At 36.4% G+C, this 23,313-nt stretch overlaps 1 protein-coding gene across 3 annotated transcripts; it reads right to left on the bottom strand.

Moving 5' to 3' along the window:
- Positions 1-1,187: 1,187 nt before the first annotated feature.
- Positions 1,188-22,319, bottom strand: LOC124155988 (copine-8-like). 3 transcript variants are annotated; one of them, XM_046530242.1, is made up of 9 exons: positions 22,132-22,318; positions 21,771-22,038; positions 19,972-20,163; positions 19,438-19,569; positions 12,402-12,530; positions 8,057-8,189; positions 7,699-7,926; positions 5,270-5,448; positions 1,188-3,419 (listed from the first exon to the last, which is right to left on the bottom strand). In XM_046530242.1, the coding sequence occupies exons 1-9, from the start codon at positions 22,194-22,196 to the stop codon at positions 3,117-3,119; spliced, it is 1,629 nt and encodes a 542-aa protein (XP_046386198.1). In that variant the 5' UTR covers positions 22,197-22,318; the 3' UTR covers positions 1,188-3,116. The 3 variants fall into 3 exon arrangements, with proteins under 3 accessions (XP_046386198.1, XP_046386197.1, XP_046386199.1); XM_046530241.1 differs by having other exon boundaries at positions 8,057-8,192; positions 22,132-22,317; XM_046530243.1 differs by lacking the exon at positions 1,188-3,419 and adding an exon at positions 4,672-4,948 and having other exon boundaries at positions 8,057-8,192; positions 22,132-22,319.
- Positions 22,320-23,313: the final 994 nt, after the last annotated feature.

Raw genomic sequence — 23,313 nt, 5'->3', positions numbered from 1 at the left:
AGTAGGCAAAAATTAATAAAAAAATCTTAGTATTATCACCAAACTCTATCAAAGAGGTGTATTTACAATATGAAAAAATGGACTTTAAGAGATTTGGAATCTTGATCCAAAACAAAGATGGCCATTAAAAAATGTTTACCTTTGCAGGAAGTTATCACAGCCATTTGAAGGACAGTTAACTTTCCTTCTGCTTTCTTGAATGGATGTATTAAATACATATGTAGTCTACCAAGAACTCCAAGCAGCACCATCAGACACAGATACATAACTTATAAAAATAGCCTCCATTAAACTTGAATTCAATACAACCACACACCATATACAGTAGTCTCCCTTTCATTAATTTATGGTAAAATATTAACTCACAATTTTGATAACATTATCTGCAAACTTTTGCATGGTTTGCAATATCAATCTATTTCTTATTTTTAAGAAGGAAAGGTGAAAAGTGATCAAATTTTTTTTTGAAACAGACAATTACTCAAATGTTTTCCCAAAATGCATTAGAATTTTGGGAATGAGAGTGAAAATATTCCAGATGGAATTACAGAATAACTTAAACAGCACATAGTGGAAATTGACATTGTGAATGCATGATTTTCATCACAAAATACTATGATACCCAAACAAAGGAATGCACTTGAGTATAATACATGTTTGATTAAGTAGATCAATAATGAAATCAATACAAGGATGCATGAGAATAATAAGATGCCATGTCAAATTTGAAACAGAATGGACCAAATTCCTAAGCAAAACTAATATTGATGTTGTTCTTAAATGATAACATAATAAGTAAGCATATGAGAACAATAAAAATAAGGGGAATATGATAATAAAGATGGAATATAAGTTAAGTTACAGTATTTGTTGTAGTACCCAAGGTGCAGACTTCCAAATTGTTACCGTAAAATAAAATATTCCATTAATCAGCTAAATTCCTGTTTTAATCCTATAAAGGAATTCACAATTACTCGAAAAAATCCTGGGTTTCCTACTGCTTAGGCAACCTAGTCAAACATTCCCGCATTCATCGTTTTTTTCGTCCATCTCCTTGAAAAACGATAGACCGAGATTCCACGGTATACCTTTTTATTTATACATTCATCAAGTGAAATAGAAGAATAAACGTACATTTAATATGCATTGTGCAATTCTAGTATTCAGGGTATTCAAAATTCGAGGTATTCAAATATTCAAGCAATGATTTAATATTCGAATTCGAGTTCGAGAAATCTGCAATTCGACCCATCTCTAGAAGAAACCACCAAACTGATACAAGCAAAAACTTTAAGCTAAAATAAGACTTAAACAAAAATTAATGAAAATAATTCCTCAAAGGAAAAAAGAACAATCACAAAGAATATTTAGTTAAATATATCCAGCATTTGCTGAAAACCAGATGGGAATTGTAACACAAACTTTTACGTGCACATTGCAAGAAATATATATACAGTCACATTTAGGTTCATCACTCATACAGATATTTTTAATACATACCTATCTTGCTTTAGAAGAAAATAAGCAGCTCATTCTGTTTTTTCAACAGAGAAGGAAGTAAGTTATTCACTTCAGCCATAAAAAAGCTTACTTGCACACAGTCAATGCAATATTTAGTATAAAGAGGGTCTGCAGTGGGGACTTAAATTGGAAACAAATGTTCTTAAGAAAACATAGTAAACATGCATAAAAAACAGCTGTAGAACTTCATAATAATGTTGACTTAAGTCATACTGAGAATTAAAAAACTGCTATGTAATAAAATATATTTTGTCTCTCATCTGGTATAAGTATGTAATTCAAGAGAAAAAAACTGATACACATAACAAAAAATATTTTCCTTCATAAGACTAAAAGCTTCCACAATTCACTAAAATGAACAAAATGATTTCTAACTACATATAAAACACCAAATCAGGGAAATTTTTATGACCACTCACATCTTAGCAGAATAGAATGTCACAAAAAAAATTTCATCTATTCACAGTATTCGAATAAAAAATGGATGTGCTTTGAAAACTGACTTCACAGTTGATTTGGAAAGTTTCATTGGATGAGCTAAACCTTTATTATGGGGTCAAATAAAAAATAAATGAATCGAATAACTTGGAACATAGTATGTAGCCTAGATATAATCAGGACCATACTGTTCACCATAGAATTGACACAATTAGTAGTGAAAATTTCAAGTATATTCCCTGGGTTCAGCTTGGTTAACTCAATGAGGTAGGCCATTTATCAAAGGAAACAAGACTCTGCAGAAATAGAAAATTTGAAGGGGCACAATCAAATGCTATGAATGAGATATATTGTGAGAAAATATTACCATAAGTGAGCACCCAGATTAATAGAAATAATTTCTCAAATGCAGCATAGTGACATAAACAGAAGCTTCCAGAAATAAATGATCGAGGAATGTTATTTTAAGACACTGATTAAAATTTGTACATAAGAACATCAATAGCTAACATGTGACATGAGATTCCTCTTTTCAAAATTAGAAGCTTCCTAAAATCTCAAATGCTAACATAATGATTCCTTAATATAACATCAAATAACCGATGATTTTTGACTATTTTATATACATATTTATTTACATTAACTGGTAATATGTACTTCTATTACCTTGTATCTAAGGAGGAGAGAAATCTTGTTATTATTAATTGAAGCGTTGACATGGAAAAGGTAGTAAGTCACTCAAGTCAATGAGAATTGTAAAGGAGACGAAAGAAAGAGGTTTGCCAACATTGTGAAGCTTATATTAGTGTATAAACTTTGTCAATCATAGCAACTGATATATTGTACCAATTGACTTTCTACCTTGTCCATGCGATTGGCTTGTGCATGTACTACCTTCTCCTTGAAAAAATGAAATTTCGATTGTTCTCGACTTACAACCTTTCCCAGGCCAACGCTTCAATTGTTATCACGTTTTACTTTTCAGGATAAAATAATCATCAAAGCTTTAACATTGGTTAACATATAGTATAAAAGTAAAGGGCTATGAGAACTGACCAATCCATAAGTGATGACTCACATTAGTGATTAGTCCAGCAACCATCATACAGAGATGATAGAATTTAGAAAGCTTGCGGATCTGGAGGTAATGTAACAGGTTACATCTCACTAGAAATAGGCTTAGGAACAACATTGTTGGCCTTCATATAACTAATAAACTGATTAGGTACTTCAGCAAGGACTTCTTTAGCCAATTTTGCCATAGCTGTATAATGATCTACCCCTGGCTGCATGAAATTACGTAAGGGGACAAACTGAACAATATCTCGGACAGCTCTACTACCATTTGGAGCAGTTAGAGGAGTTCCATCAGAATCCAATGCTTCCATTGCACCAAAGTCAGCGGGTCCCACACCAACAATTATAATTGACATGGGTAATGCAGACGCAGACACAATTGCCTAAAAAATATAAAAATAAAGTAAAAAATTAATGCCAAAAGCAAGAGTACCATAACAATTTTATCTTAGAACCCCACAAAGTGAGAGTGCAAGGGGTGTAGACACCCTGGATAGACCCCTGACCGCCTTGGTATGCTGGTAGGCCTTACGTTTCCAAGAAAAAGACTTGAATTTCTAGAAAATTATGCTTTGAGATATAAAGAGTAACCTTAACAAAACCAGATATGCAGTAGGGTTCACAACAATCACTTACTAGATTGACAATGAACTTAATTTAAAAAAAATTATATGTACTTTCATCAAGTAAATGCACTACTCAAGTTAAAATAATGGATTGTGATTTCAAGCTAAATCTAATTGAATTTGAAAGTTGTTCAGTGGATGAGTGCATTCCCTTGCCATACAAAATGATGAATTATACCAGTGCCAATCTCTCCTCAATTTTGCTAATTCCAAAACATTTTAGTCGAGGGAAGTTTCACTACAATAAATAACTTCATATCTCACCAAATAGAAAGAAGCAAGCAAAAAAAAAAAGGAATTGATAACACATGAGCAAGACTCTCCAAAACACCTAGTAAATTAGTGGATGAATCAGTCCTAAATGCATGGGGACTGAAATTGTAGAGAGGATACTTTGTCCAGGCTCAAACCAGAAATTTATACAGAGGGTAATCCTGAAAACAAATGGTCAAATTCTTTCTTCACCCATGACTTAACTGACCCCAACATCCACAGGGTGTTTCCCGTCCACCCACCCTCTCTCCGTATTGTGTTTAACCATTTTCTTTTGCTGGCAATTTCCTCCCGGCACCCCCGCTAACTTTCACTCCTTCTCAGCTATCCCAAAGGGACTCCTCACTCCCGCCTCTTTTCCTGCGTCGCTACTTACTCCTCTCCCTATCTAAATACACACGACCTCTCTTTTTACCCAAACCCCCCCTTTCTCCATTCTTCTCAACCCCCACTCCCGTTTTTCTATGGTTCTTCCCCACGTGCCGTTATTTTACAGTTATGACTAGAGTCCCCCTTCCAACGTGGGTTCTCCACATCCCGTAGTTGTATCTTTTCCCACTGTCTCTACTCTGTACGCCCGCTCCCACCCCCTCCTTCAAAGATGTCAAATCCTCCCCAACCTCCCCCGCCCTTTCTCAAGGGTATAAAGGAGATTTTCAAATGTTTTGCAGTATCTTGTACCAGATGATGGCTCAGTGAGCCGAAACCTGTTGTGTGCATTAAAAAATCTTGTGGAAAAGTGCTACGATCTTTTATTTATTTAAGTATGTAATTATCAAATCCTCCAGTTGGAGGTAATCCCACTCCAAATAGTTACCGTATTTAATAATCGATTATGACATTCAACTATTAAATTTAATATTAGCAGTCACAGCTTATCTTATAAGCTCATAGAACACGAATACATTGGAAAAAATATTTGGCATAAACTTTGTAAACAATTTTTGACTAGTCCCGCATGACTCATACGGGAAGAAGCCCTTCATGCTGCAGGCTTCACGACCTGCAGGCACCTGTTGTGATCATATCAAAAACATGATGAATCAGTGAGTTAATGAGAAATTTCATAGAGAAAAATCTTTCCACATTAAAAAAATGCAGTTTATTCTTTTTTTAACAAAAATGGCATTTTGAATTATTGGGCTATGCTTGAAATGGAGCTGAGTGCACTGATACACATATTTATCAATGAGTTTGCACAAAAAAATGGCTAATACATAATTGAAATATGTACATATATAGAAACCATCAAACTCAAGGTGATATTTCTCTTTATTAGATGACCAATCTGGTCCTTAGATAATATTAATCCATAAGTCAACCAAATAAATTACCTGCAAAGTTTTAGGCATATCAGTGATGACCCCATCAGTTATTATCAGAAGTATGAAATAGTTGGTTCCATCTCGGTAGGTCATGGCAAATTTGGCCACATGGTTTATGACAGGAGAAAAGTTGGTTGGCCCATATAACTGAACTTGCATGATACAATTACGATAGGCAGCTAATACACCTAATAAAAAAGCAAATAGCATACTATAATTATTTGTATGAAAAATCACATACAAAGAGATTACATTCAGCAGAATCAAAACAAACATCAAGTTGATTAACCGAGAAAGCAAGGGAAATCCACTTTATCAAATCAAAGCAAGAGTAGGAAAACCATGAAAAGGTAATATCTAAAATGAAATGTAAGCTATCCTAGTAAATGGCATAGTAAACCTAGTAATAGAGCATACAACAGTTAATCAGCAAAAATATAATATTTTTGAGCTATCAGCTCTTTCTTTTTTTTTTAGCTGTTTTTGCAATACATTACACTTCCCTCATTTGAAATCACACATTCATAACGACTTAAAAATCCCTTTATTTTTTAATTCCATAGTAGATTGGAACATAATCTAAGATTAATAAAGAAACATTTGATCCTAAAACATTTCTAATGTCCTTTCATTACTTAAAAGATTCAATAATTATGTCAAACTATAAAGTAGCATGAGAGGGTCAAGTTTTAATCGAGGGAGAGCTAAAATATAATGGTACACATACAAATTATATAATTACTAAAAAGGTGAAGTTGTATGGTATACTGACATTTTGAAGAAGTAGAAAAACAAATAAAATCTAAAAAGCTATAGCTACATACTAGAGGTGGGTTAAACAGTTCATTGTGATGAACCATTCATTTTGATCCTGTTCAGTAAAATGAACAGTCAGGGTCATTCAGGTAGAATATACTATTTATCAGGTGTTTAGAGTATATGAAAGCTTAGTGTGGTATCACATGGTTTGTGCAGCGTGTTATAGTAACTTCAAGCAAATTTTGTCCCGGGCCTTTACTTGCCTATCCATGTGCACGAAAATATCTGCTGTCCATTTGCAGAATAAGCCATAATTAATACATATTTAATTTCATATACAGCTACATAACAGTTCTTTATAAATACATACTTTGAATATAAAAGTCATTTGCGAATCTCTCTTTTAGACTCCTCAGTAAGATATCAATTTTTTTCTCCTTGTTATAATCTGTATCAGGTATCTATCCACTCTAACAATTCAATTAACAGGCAATAATAGCACGCATGAGATGGTGAGAAATAATCAATTTCATTGCTAAATAAGTACTTTTGGTAGAATGTAAAAAAATATGTTACAGCCATGGAATTCTGTAACATATTTAAATATTAAACATGGAAAGCAAAGGAAGAGTTAATGCTTTGAGGTGTATTTATGTGCAATTAAGCTAAGTGGTCACAATATAACAGATAAAATGTTGCGACGTGAAAATCCTAATGTCATCAAATAAAATCGCCATTGATAACATATTGTTTTCATTCCTTCATAAATGATGGATATATGCCTCTACAGACTTTCTCCAGAGAATTATCAAGTCCTTCTCCTTCGATATCTAATTACATTACAAACAAGTAATTTGAGGAAAGTTGGAGCCAAATTCTTGTTTCCCAAAATCATCAGTTCAGACCTCTTAAATCAATGCAGGTTAAAATACAGATTAACCCAATTAACAGTTAATATCATCATAAATAATTTAATAACAAAGTCGATAGCAGATAAAATAACTAAGCAATTTATGTTTAACTTTTCCAATTGATGACACAGATTTTTTGCATTAATATAACTAATCAAACTAATGTTTTAACCTAATGTTTAAATTTGATTTGAACCATATCACAAATTACGAACAGATAACCAACACGAAAATTGACAATGAACCTGAACCATCACATCCTGTTCATCGAATGCAAATGTTCGAATGAACACAAAATCAAAATGAACATGAGATCCCAAATGAACAGCCAGAGGAAATGAACAGCCTCCCAGAAATGAGCACCATGAGAAAATGAACCGCTAAAATGAATCTAATATTTTGAACACCAGTTCAAAATATTAGGGTGTTCAAACCGTTCAGCAGCTTAACTTCCTATTCGTGGACAGAGGGGAATGATAGAGAAGGTAGGGGAGGGGCTCGGTCGTCTATGACACACTTCAATGGCCTTGGATGGCCTGCATTGTAACCACCATCTGTTGCAGCCACAATGTACTAGATGGAGTAAGCTGCAGGTCAAAATACCTCTTGGTGAGGATACCTATTGGACCAAAAATGCTCCACGTGTGCAGTGCAGACATGAACAGTGAACATGGAGTTTTAGAGAACTACTAATTTTTGAACCGGTTCATTTCAGTGAACAGTTCATTTTGGCAGTTTGGTTCTTTTTGACACATCTCTACTACATACCATCAATTCCTTTGCAGTAGGGATTATCAGCAGTTAGGTTAACAAAAAATTCATGTGAGACAACCCCATGTGGTGGAATACAGGCTCCAAAACCAAGAACAGGAAATGCTTGGTCACTATCATAATCCTTTATGATGTTTCCAACAGACTGAATAGCTATCTCGTATGAATTGGGTGTTGTGCCAATGTAGTGTAGTGAATGCGGAGATGTTGGCTCACCATTTGAACCTGAACAAAAAAACAATTTTCAAATAAGCTTCAGAAAATATGCATTCAGGCTAGATAAAAAATACACCATTTCTCTATTAATGATAAAAAGGATCATTAACTGAATTATTTATGAGAGGGGTACAGTTACCTGTAAAGTCTATAGCAAATGAACAATGGATTTGGGTCCCTCCTTTGATATAATCCAAGAATGAATATGTCTTCTGTATCTCAAAGTATGTAAGATAAATACTTCCTGAATTCTTGTAAGAGTCTTTTTTTTTCTGCTATAAGAATGCAATAAAATATTTTATGAGAGATCATGCACAAAACAATTCTAATACACAAAGCTGCTCATGCATTCTTCATGGCCGATATCATGCAGTTTACATAAATAAATTTGATGGATGCCTGCAAAACTTATGAGTCAAAACTTGAAAAAGATGGGTCACTTCTTTGTCCCTCATGTTAAAATATGTATATGTATTTCCTTTACACTAATACTTTCGTGCCGGAGTCTCACAGAAGGAAATTCTTCCATGTTACTAGCCCCTTGAAAATAATTTGCTCCCCCCTGTACAAAGCTGTCTTATGTCGACGGAGGGCTGGGTTTCGCACCTCTCTTAAGGCTGGGACCCAACTCAGCAGGACACTGATCCCTTTCTTCCGCTGCTTTTGGGATCATAGAATGATTAAAAGACTCCTTCACAGTGGGAGCCCACAATCAACTGACTGAAATAGCCCTGTTTTATATAAACAAATATTTTTTGTTACCATCCATTTTGTAATCTATAAAATGAATTCCCTGAGTTCTTCTGAGCGTGAAGAAATTTTAGACATTCATATCGACAGATTCAGTATATTTCTATTCCATATTGACTAATTAGGAACTGAACAGAACTCCATTGATATTAACGCTTCAACTCTGTTTGAAATTCCCAAGCGATAAGTGAAAAAGAATAGCCCAAGTGAAGAGAGCATTCCATCACAAAAGAGACCTACATACAGTGGAAAACTTAAATATGGAAGTAAGGAAATAATTTATAGGAACATACATTTAGAGTATGCTCCTATATATATAGAAGGAATGGACAATGACAGCAGCGGAGAAAGTAAGGATATAGGCCTTTGAAATTTGGTGCAACAGAAGAATGATGAAAATCAAATGGATCGAACGAGTTAGCAATGAGCAGAGATCCGTGAAAGTGGTTTTATTTTTTGCTTAAATTCGTTTTAAAAATATGTGATTTCGGTGTCATTATAGAAAATCTTGGCGGTGTTATTATAATGTTAAAATTTTTGCATATTTCTCGATGTTTTATTATTTTTTTGGTGCACATTTCACCATTGCTTATACTTCTGCATTTGCATTTTACATAACATTAAATACCATTTCAACAGTACAAAATTTCCGATAAAACCAAATGAAGGAAATGGTTCAAGGTAAATATATCAATGGTTCAAGCATTAACATAATAGAGCAAGCAAGAAAAGGTGCACCATGAACACTTCACTTGATTAATTGTCTTCGTGAGGAAGACTAGAGCAAAATTGATCAAATAGTATTGAAATTTGTTTTTGGTTTCATTGTATTAATTGAGACCAATAACACAATATTTAAGCTCTTCCTGCTTCTTTTTCTGTATAATCAGAACATATTCTTGGCGAATATGATTGGCAGACGGCAAATCCCCACTACCCTTCATGAATGTACTTCGAGAGCCTTTCCCAAATTTTTTGGATTATCACGTTTCTTTACACTAATTCCAGCGTTTATAAATGCTTCTGAGGTAGGGACAATAAACTCCTTTTTGCCTCCTTCACTTTCTTTGACTGAGTAACTGTTTGTTCAAATGATAGCTGTGGTTTTGTGGGTCCCCTTTCTTTTGCACATTTATGTGTATCCCAACTGATATGCTTTAGCAAGGTGTCATGTCTTTCAGATTCAAGTCTTTTATCCCAAAATTTGCACAGTAATACTGTCTTTCACATTAAATCCTTCTGAGCCAAATTCACTTGCCCTAGTATGAACCGTAACACTAGGTTTTCGGCATTTTAAAATTCCTTTCCTTCGTTTGATATACATATAAAGCTGTAGCCATGATTAAAAACAGCCCAAGCACAAATCATGACCTATCATGGCAGTGTTTTAAAACCGAGTGCTGGGTAGCTATGGTGTAACCATAAGTAATGCATAACTTACATTTTAACCAAAATTTGTCATGGGCTCCCTTTTGATAGCCGTCACCTAGGTGCCAAGGAAAGATAGGTTCAACAAAATCTCTTAGTATTGATTACAGCTGTTGCCAATCGGTCAAGAAAGGCCATGAAAGAAGCACGCATAGCTAAACACAATCGGATACAAATAAACTTGAACCGGGGGTGTGTTGAAATGATTTTTTTTCCATTGAAACTCTATGGAGCACCGAATATCCAAAGATCCGTCCGCTCATAATTAGCACCCCCTCTCCTCCTATCCTTTCTATTCCTTCCTTTGCTTCCCCCAACTGCTAGCACTTCGTGCTTTCAATTAACAGTAGGTCTTCATGGATGTCTTCAAACGATATGAATCGTGTTGTTGACGGCATGGCACTGTCGACGGCCGCCGTGGACACTCGCACGTGAGCCGTCTACGGCGTGAAATGCAGGCAGTGCACTGCCACTGGCTGGGAACGGAAGGCCGCTTTCTGACATGACTTTTTGCCAGCCGTCATTCACGGCATGACGGCGTGAAATTCAGGCCGCTTTCAATATGCACGAGACAAAATAAGCCAATTGACCTTGGAATCGTAATGAGATGGATCAAATGAACGTCAGCAGCGTTAAACAATGAAGGTTTAGGCTTTAATAGATTATGACTCATTTAGTGATTTTTTCGCTAATTCACCTAAAATCACAAAAACAGCGAAATTTCATTTTTATTTACTGATTTCACGTTAGTTCCTGTTATTGCGCGGTATCACATCTCACGAATTTCAAGGATTTCTAGTGATGAGGAAGTCCTAAGAAGAGTAGGAGGGAAGAGAAGCATCATCAAAACCTTAATAAAAAGATGGAACAACCTGATAGGCCACATCTTGAGACATGATGGCCTGAAGAAGACAATTGTCCAGGGACAAGTGGATGGCAAGAACAGAAACTGAAGACCTCGAATAAAATATATGGATCAGGTAAAGAAGTATGTGAAAGAGAAGTAAATATGTAGGTGTGAAAACATTAGCTGATAGGAGAATTGAGTGGAAAGCTGCATCAAACCAATCTTAAGGTTGTTGACCAGTGATGATGAAGCGAAAAAAGAATAATCCATATCTAACTTTAGATTAATAAGATAAGCAACAAATACGTTTTTGGAAATAAACACTGCAAGTACCATTGGGTGACCATTCGGGGGGGATGGGGAAGGGACGATCTTAGTGGCCAAGGAAGGGCTAGAGCTCGTGCTAAGCTGGGTCTCAAGGGGTGACCAAGTAGCTGGGTCTATTGTGTCTGCAGCGGTCACTTTCCTCCACCCAGCACCACACTTGCATGGCTTTCATTTGTTTGCATCACAAAATGATGCCGCAAATGAGGCGCTTTGGTTCTTTTATGAAGGAAATCCTCACCGCAAATGTGCAGCATTCAGCAGTTATTAATGTGTAGGGTTAATTTGATTAAGATTTCATTTCAAACACAGATCTACAATTTTCTGCCAATATTTAAGAACTTAAATCCTGTCTTCCCAACATTACTGCAACACTCTTCACTTGAGAAAAAAATACTTCCCTAATTATTCGTTCAGTATTCAGTTTAGTTATTTAAGGTTATAAAATAATTGCCAGGATATTACTGCAGTATGCCCGGTTTGAAGTTCAATTTAAATGTCCCTTCCATATTAAGTTCATTAATAATGAAGTAAACTTCTAGCCCTCTCCATTATGATATAATTGGTCTCTATGTATTTCAAAAATTTTCCTGCTCAGCAGGTTAAGCTAGGTATCTCCTCATGTGCCTCTAAACTCATTTTGCTGTCACTTCCTAGCTTCTGCAACAAAATTCTCCCAGCTGATTTATAGTACATACAACTTTCTTTCTGCCAATTCACTTTTGGATATTAGACTTTCTCCATTCTCTCTAATGAATAATAATGTTGGTAACAAGTAAAAACTAAAAATTAAACTTTTTACCTAAACATGTAAACATAACATTTACTGGGTTGAATTAAAAATAGAGCTTTCTTCAGGCATCGTAAATTTAAATAAGACACTCACCTCTATGACCCTTGCTACTCTCTCTCTCTCTCTCTACCCATAGTACTGCATTGGCAAAGAATAAATAGTTCAATTTTTCAGATGAATTAACCTAAACTAGGAGCTCTTTTACCCCACAACGGTAAAACATTAGTCACAACATAAAAATTAAGAAGGGGTATAAAAGGAATATTTACATTTTATAAATACCAAGTAGATACTTTTATATAAGTTTGAAGAAATAATACAATCACTGAAATGCCCACTAACCTGTTTCTTCCGGTTAATAAGCTGATAGGTAGTATCAGTGCCAGGACCCTGACTCAGATCTTTCAGTGATGTTTCAAACTCTCCAATAAGTTCATTGTCTCCACTACTATTCCAATCATAGCAAACCACCTGAAAGAAATCAAGCACAAAAACAATAGAATGAATAATGAATTCTTTAAAGAGAGCTACCATAACTTTCAGGGCATAAACATGGCATGGTATTGCAGGGCAAAGTATTGAATGGTTAGATGAGAAATTAGAATGTAAGTACCACAAAATTTCATTTATTTCACCAAACAAATAGTTTTTTTCAATTAAATGTGAAATCACAATTCAACTAAAGATTTCGGTAGATGGAAGGAAATGATAATAATCTTCCCTTCTGAACTATCTATTACTTCTATCTTGTAAGTTTAAACTAAAAACAAAAATGGAAGTTGCCACCCACTTTTCCTTAGTTGGAGACATAATAAGAGTTCTGGTTCATTAACTCATACATGGTGAACTTTTCAAAGAGGGAAGTAACAACTCACAAGAGTACAAACAATAATAAACCATGCTAACCGTATGCCCAAGACTGAAGTATAGCTGAAAAGAAGTAAAGCAATCGGAATGAGTTCGTGACATCATCAGTTATCTATGAATGGGTTAAGGCCATCACTTTTTCACTGCCATCAGCTTGAGAAGTGGGTAATGGATCGTAAACAGAAATATGCAATCCACTTTATTTTTCAATCTGTATCAAAATCGACCTTTCTGTTGGGCTAAAACCTTGTCATGGTGGAAACACTTGCACGTTCCCCTAGAGTTGCAATGACGGGAGTAATTCTCAATTACTATCAGATGGGAATTACAATTGGTTAAGATAAATCTAATATTGATGGGGACTGGAACGCCTTAGTTGTGAGTGGGAAGATGGAAACAAAATAGGAGAATTAGCACTAGGAATGCGAAGCGACCACAGAAAGAAATTGGTAGAATTTTACAGGAGGAAAAAGTTATTCACCACAAGCACATAGTTCTATCATCATGAGGAGTGAAGGCAAACATAGAAGAGTCAACACGATACAGGTAGATATCAGATGGACTGTGTCATTGTAAGACAGACGTTTAGCAATACAGTGAGAAATCATGCAGCTTCCCTGCGGTGGATGGAGATTAGGATCACAACCTAGAGCTTATGAGATGAAATGTAATATTCGTAGCCTGAGGAAAATCAGCAAGGCGTGGAAATGAAATGTAGAAGCTCTGAAGGAGACTAAGAGGAGAGAATACCAGGAAATAGAGAAGAATAGTAACTGGAAGATTGGAGATTCACAAATTATAGAGGAGCTGTAGGGTAAGATTAAAACTGGAATAATCAATTAGTTCAGAGAAGTCAATAGGATGTATTGACAATAAAAAGAAAAAGGAGCCATGGATAATGGAGAAATGACAAAAGAAATGGATGAGAGGAGGAAGTAGAAGAACGTGGGCACAAAGCATGACATTGTTCGCCCTATAATTATGTACATGTTGGGCGAACATTAAACATAATAAATAAATAAATAAATAAAAAGGATGTATGTATTAAGAAATACCGTATAAGCGCGTGTAAGAGGCGCACCTTTTTTTTCCCAGATATTGCAGCCAAAAATGGGGGTGCGCCTCTTACACAAACTTCTTATCTTCCCCCCCTCCCCTTCACCGGTTGCAAGTTCAAGGGGGAACTGAGTGGCCTTGGTTTTCAGCGTGAGTCAGTCATCTGAAACCCTGGGTCAAAATCAAGCGGCAGGCAGGGGAGTTTCTCCCTTAGTGACGTATTTTTAAAATGCTCCTGTTTGAATTTCTTGCAAGCATCGCGCCGTCACGTCGGTACCCCAGAGGTGAACATTGAAAAGATCGCGCGGGGTGATTAGCTCCGGAGCGCGCGCTAAATTTATTGCCACGAGTGGGCATCCCGCGGCATTTATACTGAGTTTCCAGTCCGTCTCTTCTTGTTTGAATGCGCTTATGCTACGCTTGTTTCTTCCGAAATTGTGCTGTTTGGACTATGTTGAATATTAGTAGCCTTGTTTTAACTATAAATCTTTGTGTCAATCAATTAGAGCTTAAAAAAATTAAATTCAGCCAGATATACGTCGCGTTAGGTCTCATTCTTTTTAGAACCTCGTGCGTGTCATACAATTGCTGAAAGATATCGAGATATCTTCGAGCTCAGAAGGTGACTCACGTAGCATTTGACCTCCAGAAACTCGGGGAATTGAACCTGGTAGACCGAAAAAGGTCAGTTGTTGGAATGGGGTAGGGATGAAACACGTTTGCATTGTTCCCCTGTAACTTAATATTTTCCTGTGGAGTCTCGGAAAGGAAAAAAACGGCAGAGGCATTAGCTGATGGAGAGCCGAGTGTAGTTCCGTTAGGCCCCTTGCACACACACCGATGTTGGACGGCCGGTAAAATATTGGCCGATATTTTACCGGCGAAGAGATACTTGCACACACGCCGGATTTTTACCGGTCAAACGATACGTTGCTAAGTTTTTGAGCCGGCGCCGGCGATCCACAGTGACAATAGCCGGCAGCTAACCGGCATTTTGCCGGTGCCGGCGTGTGGTCGGTACGTGTGCAAGCTCCAATGCTCTCCCATTGTTCACCATTGGAATGTGGACGGCCGATATTTTACCGGCCGTCCAAAATCGGTGTGTGTGCAAGGGGCCTTAAATCTACGACGTGGTTATTATCCCACGGCGCTGAGATTGCCCCGATTGTTGTTCAATCTCTTGGGAAAGCTCATGCCATTTGCCTGTCGTGTTTTGCCTTGCAATTCTATTGCAATACTCCTGCGAGAGCTTTTAAACAAAATTGTTCGTGAGTAGGACAAGCAACGTAGAGCGATGGCGTATGCAAAGAGAGGATCGGAACTCTTTCTACTCCCTCTTATGCCGCCGCAGTTATCAAAATTTCCTTTTTCAAATAGTACTGAAAGAGGACATTTCGATAACTGTCGAAATTCCAGGCATACGTCTGCAACACCGCACGATAGGATAAAAAAAGTCGCAAAATTTTTTTTCTTTATAGCTTCGATCCTCAAAATAGGGGTGCGCCTCTTACACGTGTGCGCCTCTTACACAAGCTTATACGGTAAATAATCGATTATGGCGGGTAACCAGGAGGGTAAGGGAGGCTTGGTGGAAAAGACAGTGTAAAGAAAAGGAAAAGTTTAAGAAGGGAGGAGAATTTGGTGCACTGTACACCAAAATAAAGCAGCAATCAGCTGGCAAAAGAGGGCAAGCCAAGTCAAAAATTAAGATGGATGGATGTTAACTGAGCAAGAAGAGATTCAGAGTATATGGAAGGATCTACATCACTTCAAGAACAGACCGGAAAAATTTAATGCAGAGGAGGAAAGCGTAGTGGAGGAAGATAATCTTTGGTTGGTGATCTTAGATGCGGAAATCAAAAGAGCCCTTAAGGATATGAAGGCTGGGAAAGTAGCAGGCATAGACAAAATCCCATGTGAGCTTCTGAAGAATTAAGGTAAGGGTGGTAGGAAAAGGTTTCCCAAACTGGCAAATAGGATTTATGATGAGGGTCTTGTCCAGTGGATTTTGAGAAGACTATTCATATTCTGCTACTGAAAAAAAAAACTGGAAAAAAGGAGAAAAATAAGCCTAACATTGCATTCGGCAAAATTGGTTCTCAGGATTTTAAGTGGACAAATTGAGGCAAGGGCAAATGAGTATTTGGGTGACGGTCAGTTTGGTTTCAGAAAAGAAAAGTCAACACGTGATGTGATAATGGTAATGAGGACCCTGGTGGAGAAGAACATAAATAGGACATGTATGCCTGCTTTGCAGTTAATGAAACAGCAATCAATAGAGTGGAATGAGTTAAGTTCACCTATTAACTTTCGCATTCCTTAATGCATGCTTCTGAATTTTCCTAGTACATATTTCTACATGCTTTGAAGTTCTAGCTTCATTGTTAAATAGCCTGCATAATACGTAATTGGCAAATTTTGTCCTTGCATGAACATGGGAGTATGATGAGGAACTTGCATGGGTCGTCGATTGCTCTAAAAACTATTTTGAATAAGTAAAATGGATTCATTAGCTCGCAAAAATACCTACAGTTTCTCCATTCACCATCAAAAGAAATAAAATAATTGACTTTAAAATCGAGAAAAATTTCTCTGAGCGAAGCGACCACTGCGCGAAGACACCCGAGCATTGCCGAGGCCAGGCGTGACGTCATAGGTGCCTAAACAACCGTAGGGAGTTGGGAAATATGCTGAGCGAATGCTGTAAAATTTGTTTTGAGGGAGTATTTAGCCGCTAAATGTCACTTTATTTTGTTCTGTTATTCTTGGGAAAGTTTTCCTATTGCTATTGTGCCTCGATTATTACTTGAGATATTAATAATGCGACATTGGGATGATGAAGTACAAGCATTTCACTTTGTATGTTTTAGTTATGAGAAAAATGGATGATAACGTTGCCGCTCGTTCAAATAGTACACCTGAAATTCATTTACACGTACATAATACCCCGCAAGCTGCCTAAAAGGCATGTGGCAGGGGGTGTTAGGACACCAGACTTTTTTTTAGGACACCAAAAATTGATGCCACGACTCTCATGGGATTTGTTAAGACAAATTATTGCTATACGTCGGCGGCAAATCGAGATGTAAAATAAACTTGTAATACTGGAGGATAACGATCGTAAGCTGTGCTACTGAATTTTGCTACGCCATATTAGTGGAGAAGGTAGTCCTATCCGTTCTACACTACGAATTCACAGCAAAACAGTCTGTACACAATCCACATGTGAGATCGTGAATCGGTTCCACTGCCAACACACACACAAGCTATAACCTATTTCAATAATATAGGTAAATCCATAAACAATATATGTACTAGCATATACCATAAAAATATAGGGGGAAATAGGCAAATATTCCTATCAAAAACTGGAATTCACTGTCACATTCATATATTCATCACGTACAACTTACAATAACAGAGCTCACGAACTATTTATTCACTGATTTAAAGCCTTAAATTAGCCCACACAAGTGACATAGGTTACTTTTCTCACTACTATTCGTTGAAATAATGGTATGACAAACTTCATACACTGTTTTTATTTCAATAGCTTGATCGTGAAATGACGTATCTACGGTGAACAACAGAGGTTAACACGCCACTGACAATTTTTACACTACTGTTAGACATTTATCAATAGGGTAATAGCACTTTTTACAACTCAATCACGCTGATAACTCTTGGTCGATATTTTTCAACCTTGTCAAATTTTGTGCATTGCAACCACTGGCACTGTGATTATTAGCAGTAGCTTAACGGGAGATGTCACGTTGAAAATTACACTATTTTGGCACATAATGTTCCTAGATGTCTCCAATCACCGAGCAAAAGTTGCATTGACTGGAATTCACCTCATAATACAAGCACAGGCAGTCCTAAGCGACGAATTCTCTGGTACCTACGAATAAACGGATGAAGTTATTGTATATAAAAGCTAAGCGGGCATTAGTAAACATCAAAATCGTTCTAATTACATACTTAAATGAATGATATGCCGTCGATAACATAAACTTACAATTAACGCATCCCCTTCCAACGACCGTGGCTCAGACTCCTACAACGATGTTATTTAGGTATTATAAAATTTTTGGTTTAACTGCTCCAGTTTTATATTTTATGCTCTTACTCAGATATTAATATTATAAATAATACAAAATATGATGGCTTAAGAGCCTCTATTGTCAGATATTTATCTTTAAATAGAAAATAATCAACACCTCTAACAAAGGAAGCTCTCACAACTGCTGGCAACTATTACAATCAATCACAACATTGATTCGTGTGATGTTTAGGCACCTATGATGTCATCGAGGCTTCGTCGGCAGTGGCTTGGGGGATGAGGGAGTTATTCCCGCACTTTAAAATTCGTTATATTTATAATTGAATATCTCGCGAAGGAAAACTCAGATATACATGCGGTTTTCTTAGTTGTATTCAGAAAATAATTTTCTGTCTGCCTGTGAAATAAAAAAAATTCATGCAAGTTCCCCATTACTTACAATGCATAACATTTTTATGACAATGTGGTGTGTACGTAGGAATCCTCTTGCATGCTGGTGATTGATCACCCCCAGCCAAAAACCCTAGAGGTGGCTCACTAAGCATTATGTATACGTAGATGAATATGAATGCAGCAGTAAAGACATCGGGAGGAGAATTGCATTATCAAAGGAGGCATTCAAGAACACGAAGAAGCTAATAAAAATATTATTTTGAGTTATTTAAAGAAAAGGTTAATGAAATATCTGATCTGGATTATAGCTCTTAACAGCGTGGAAACATGGACACTTAGGAAGGAAGATGAGAAAAGACTGGAGGCCTTTCAGATGTGGGTATGGAGATGGATAGGGAAGGTGAAGTGGACAGAGAAGAGAAGGAACAATGAAGTACTGGACATGATGGGTGAGGAGAGGTGGATTCTTATGGTGAATAGAAAAAGGAAGTCCATGATGAGGATGAGGGGAGACTGCCAGAATAATCATAAGTACTCCATGCAAACCTTCCCATATTGGAGGAATTGCCACGTAGGATCTTGCCGGCCTCGGTGGCGGCAGGGTAACGTCCTCGCCTGCCAAACAAGAGGTCGCGGGTTCGAGTCCCGCCTGGGTAGGTTTCCCCTGTCCAGGGCATGGTTGTACGTGTACGTTAACTTGTTAAATTTGTTGAATACCCCGATGTAAAATGGCCAATATGAGCTGTATTCGGCGGTTTGAGAATAAAATAAAAATAAAAAAATAAAAATAAATAAGTAATCAAAATCAATAATAAAAAATAATTATCTGAACCTCTTTTTGGAGGAAACAAAGCCTGGACAGAGCAAAGGTATCTAAGGAAGGTAAGGTAAGGTAAAGGTAAAAGGAGCTAGAGAATCTAATCTCTCATCAGCAATCAGCAAAAACCAAAGCAGTTCAAAGAGTACATAGAAAATTAAGTTAGCCCTTAAAACACTTGCCTTGATAGTACGCTCATGGTCACCATTGCAAAGGATCCGCACTGGAATGGAGAACCTTTGCCACGTAGGATCTACAGTTCCCTTGATGACTTCAGTTTTATGCACCACGTTGAAATCACCTGATTCCATCACCTATCAAAATACCAACACATGACAAGTGTTAAGCAGCAGTTATATTAAACTATATATTATATTTTACATTGGGTAAGGATAAAATTTATGCCATGTAAAGCTTAAATGAAAATTTGGTTGCAATATTAAAGAGAAGAAAGCTCTAACAATCAGTTCATGATGGTTTACTAAGGGATCGGGGTTACCATGTAGTTAAGAAATGGAGTACTTTGGATAAAAATAAGTACAAGAATTTCATCAGAATATATCCATCCATACATTTTACTTGAGAAGGTTTTTCAGACACTATCAAGAGTTCACATGAGCAGTCCAATGTCAGAAAAATAACTTTCTTTCACAGTAACAGACATTGATCCAAGTTAAAGATCTGATTTGACCAAGGAATACAAAAATTCTCACTACCTTCATGAAAACTAGAAATGGGTCTGACTTTCCAAGGAAATTTTTCTTGTCAAGATGCTTCCCTTGAAACTGGAGCCATACATCATCTTTCACTTGTGATAGCTCTTCAGCACTCAAAATAATATTCCCACGAACTCCTTCATGAGACAAATGTTTGCTCAACCCAAGCTGGACTTTACCAGATGATATTATCTGAAAAAAAAGTATTGCAATAATAGGCGAAAAACCTTTCATTATTTTTATAAATTTATGAAAATAAAAATGTGCTCATATGACCAAAAGACGATTCAATGGTGAAATGTGGATGAGATCATGTGTTCTAATATGCATACTGACAACCCTTTAGATGGCCATCCAGTATCTTCAAGTTGATAAGCTAAATAGTATGTCAAATTACCTTCAATCAGAAGAAGGATGGTTATTCATTAATTGCTGCCTTGATGAGATGAAAAATAATGTTTTTGGAATATTTTAGATAAGTTTCCTGAAGCCTGTATTGATGCTGATGAAGCAATAACCACAGCATGAGCCGGCCTACTATCCAATCAGCAGTTTGCCTGATAGTCTGAGAGGAGTGCAGATTGCTAAGTGCTGCTACTAATAATCAGTTGACAAACCTAGGGAATATGGCTTATTTTCCCTGAGAAATTGAATGTAGCTCTGTATTTACATGGTTTCACTTCTATCACATGAATTAAAAGAAGACCAATTTGTGCCCGCAATATTGTCCAACCTTGAATGCTTCACAGGTTGCAACAAGGGCATCTAACCCTTTGAGGTTTTATGCCATGCCTTCCCCATGAAGACAAGGATCAATCAAAATTTCTAACATACTCACCAACAACATGCTCACTAACTAATTATACACTAACATACAAACTACATTTATAGCTACTTAACTAACACATACTAAGTACATACTAACTCCACACCTTTCCTTCACAGCAAACAGTCTTCCTCCACCTATAAGACCATTAATGCATCCAGAGAGAGAAGATGGGCATAGACAAGGAAATTGTTAAGGATTTCATCTTGATGAAGTGCACATAAAATTGCCAACCAACACACTATTGCTCACGAAACTATCCATTTCACTAATTATCAAAAGAAATACAAATAAATTCAAATGCGATAAAATTCATTCCCAAAATTGATAATTTTACACTAGGAACATACCCCAACTTTACTCTTCAATATCTAATTGGAAGAACAGCACCGACTCAACCTTTTTGATACTTGAGTGAAAGACTTTAAGCTAAACCTAACTTTTATAGTAGTGTATAAACGGTAAAGGATACACGAGTCAGTTTTTCCATTAATAACATGAAAGTTGCATTGTATACTCATCATATGGAGTTTTCATTTTTTGAAATGCATGCATTTTGTTATCCCTTGACTCAATTCCATGTGGGATTTAGAAAACTTTAACTGGTAAAAGAGGACAAGTTTGGTTTAAAAGCAATGGAGTAGTTGGAACAGAAGGCATATAATTTCGCTATAATTAGAGAATTAAACGTACCATAGGCATATATATGGAGGCATACTTTTTCCATACATTAATTCTTTTAAGACTTTCGCCTGGGTACTTGCTGAATAATGGGTTATCGTATGACTTAGAAGAAATAGCAAGCTAACAAAGAAACCTAGGAATCTCGAAGAAACTATGGTTAAATACAATGAATTAAAGGGTGAAATACTCTTAAAATAGGAACCAAAATATATTCTCCCAAACTTCTTATCACAACACTCATTATACAAAACGCAGGAAAAAATTTACATCCATCAAGGTTTTTACGTACCTGGGCCAATGAGCAACTAGCGGCTCCTAAATAGTCATGATTTTCAAGGTTACTGCTGGATGAATCTACATCATACACTTTGAATAGCAAAGGTTGCTGTTCTTCGAAGCGATAGGGCATGACAAATTTCTTCGTAAAATCTGGATCGTGAGAGTTAACAATCACCTCAGTTCTACCGAATTCAACCCATTTCTTTTCCCCAAATGGATTGCAGTAGACAACAACCATTGGATCCGATTTCGAAAGGACATCTTTTCCCCTAAGCGACCTAGAAGGAGCGTTCAGAAAGATAATAACGTTAAATAAATAAAATCATGCTATAACACTTACAACGAAAATATTGTCCTAAAGAAGGATATACCTGCAAGAAATAGTCAATTCTACCTCAGACGTGGGCAAAGCAGCCGTGCCTGGGACAAAGGGCATTTTAATTTTCTCAACAGTTGCCAAGAAATAATTCAAATAAAGTAAGGCTAAAGTACAAAGCAGATAAAGAGAAAGATTGTTGACAACACGCTAATTTCGTTCGGGAAAGTTGTGTCCGACTCATTCTACTGAACCGTAAACTTCAATCGCAAACTTTTATTTATTCATGTGAAAGGGCGATATTGAAATATTTTTCAAACATCAACTTCATAAATGTAAAATTTCTAATATTTATTACCAAATTGTATTGATTTAGAGGATTCTCCTCCACAATAGATAATTCAGACAAATTAGCTGATATATAGTTCACGTTCATTGCCTTCATATAGTTCATTCCAGTTCATTCATTACTCACGACCACGCTTTCCGCGATGGCCATTTTTTTAAATTAAGAGCGGTAAGAATGAAATAGGGCATGATTGCGAATTTAGATTTATGGTAAATATTTATATACTGGAATCAAAGAACATTATGAAGAATTGACTCATTTGGAGGAGTTGGGGATAATTTATTGCTTATGCATGGAGTTGTATGGAGAACGGAGGACGTGCCCATGAAGTGGACACCTTTTCTCCTGAATGAAATCGTTGGAAAACTGGAGTGAAGGAGCATGGATGAAGATGAAGATTCGACCGCTGTGAAACCATTATTAATTTCCCTATAACCTGTTATTTCGTGTTCCTTCAGGACCTAGTATTATAAAAATAATTTCTCCTCAAAAATAATTTGAGAAAATGCTAAATTTCAAACTTTATCACCCTGATTTGCCACAATAATTTGGGTCATTTAAGTCATAAAATGAGTATTAAATAATCCTACGAAAATACTTAAAAACGAATTTTAAACTGAAATAAATACGAGCCAAAGAGGTATAAGACATTTTATAAAGAAAAACAATTACCCACATAGAAATAGAATGTCTCAAAGATGAAGTCTCACCGCATGGTCTCGAATGTCTCAAACATCGTGTATGTCTCAGAGATGTAACCGTGAGACATTCAGGAATTTTTTATCATATTTAAATACCATAAACCCTTCCATACCTATTTTTTCAGTGTGATTCTGCTGTCATATGATTATTAAAATCACGACATTGAATATGGGATTCCTTCTTTCA

This window comes from Ischnura elegans, chromosome 3, assembly GCF_921293095.1.
Source record: "Ischnura elegans chromosome 3, ioIscEleg1.1, whole genome shotgun sequence".
NCBI classification, from domain to species: domain Eukaryota; kingdom Metazoa; phylum Arthropoda; class Insecta; order Odonata; family Coenagrionidae; genus Ischnura; species Ischnura elegans.
The sequence above is the reverse complement of the archived record's forward strand: the minus strand, read 5'-3'. Positions and strand labels throughout refer to the sequence as shown.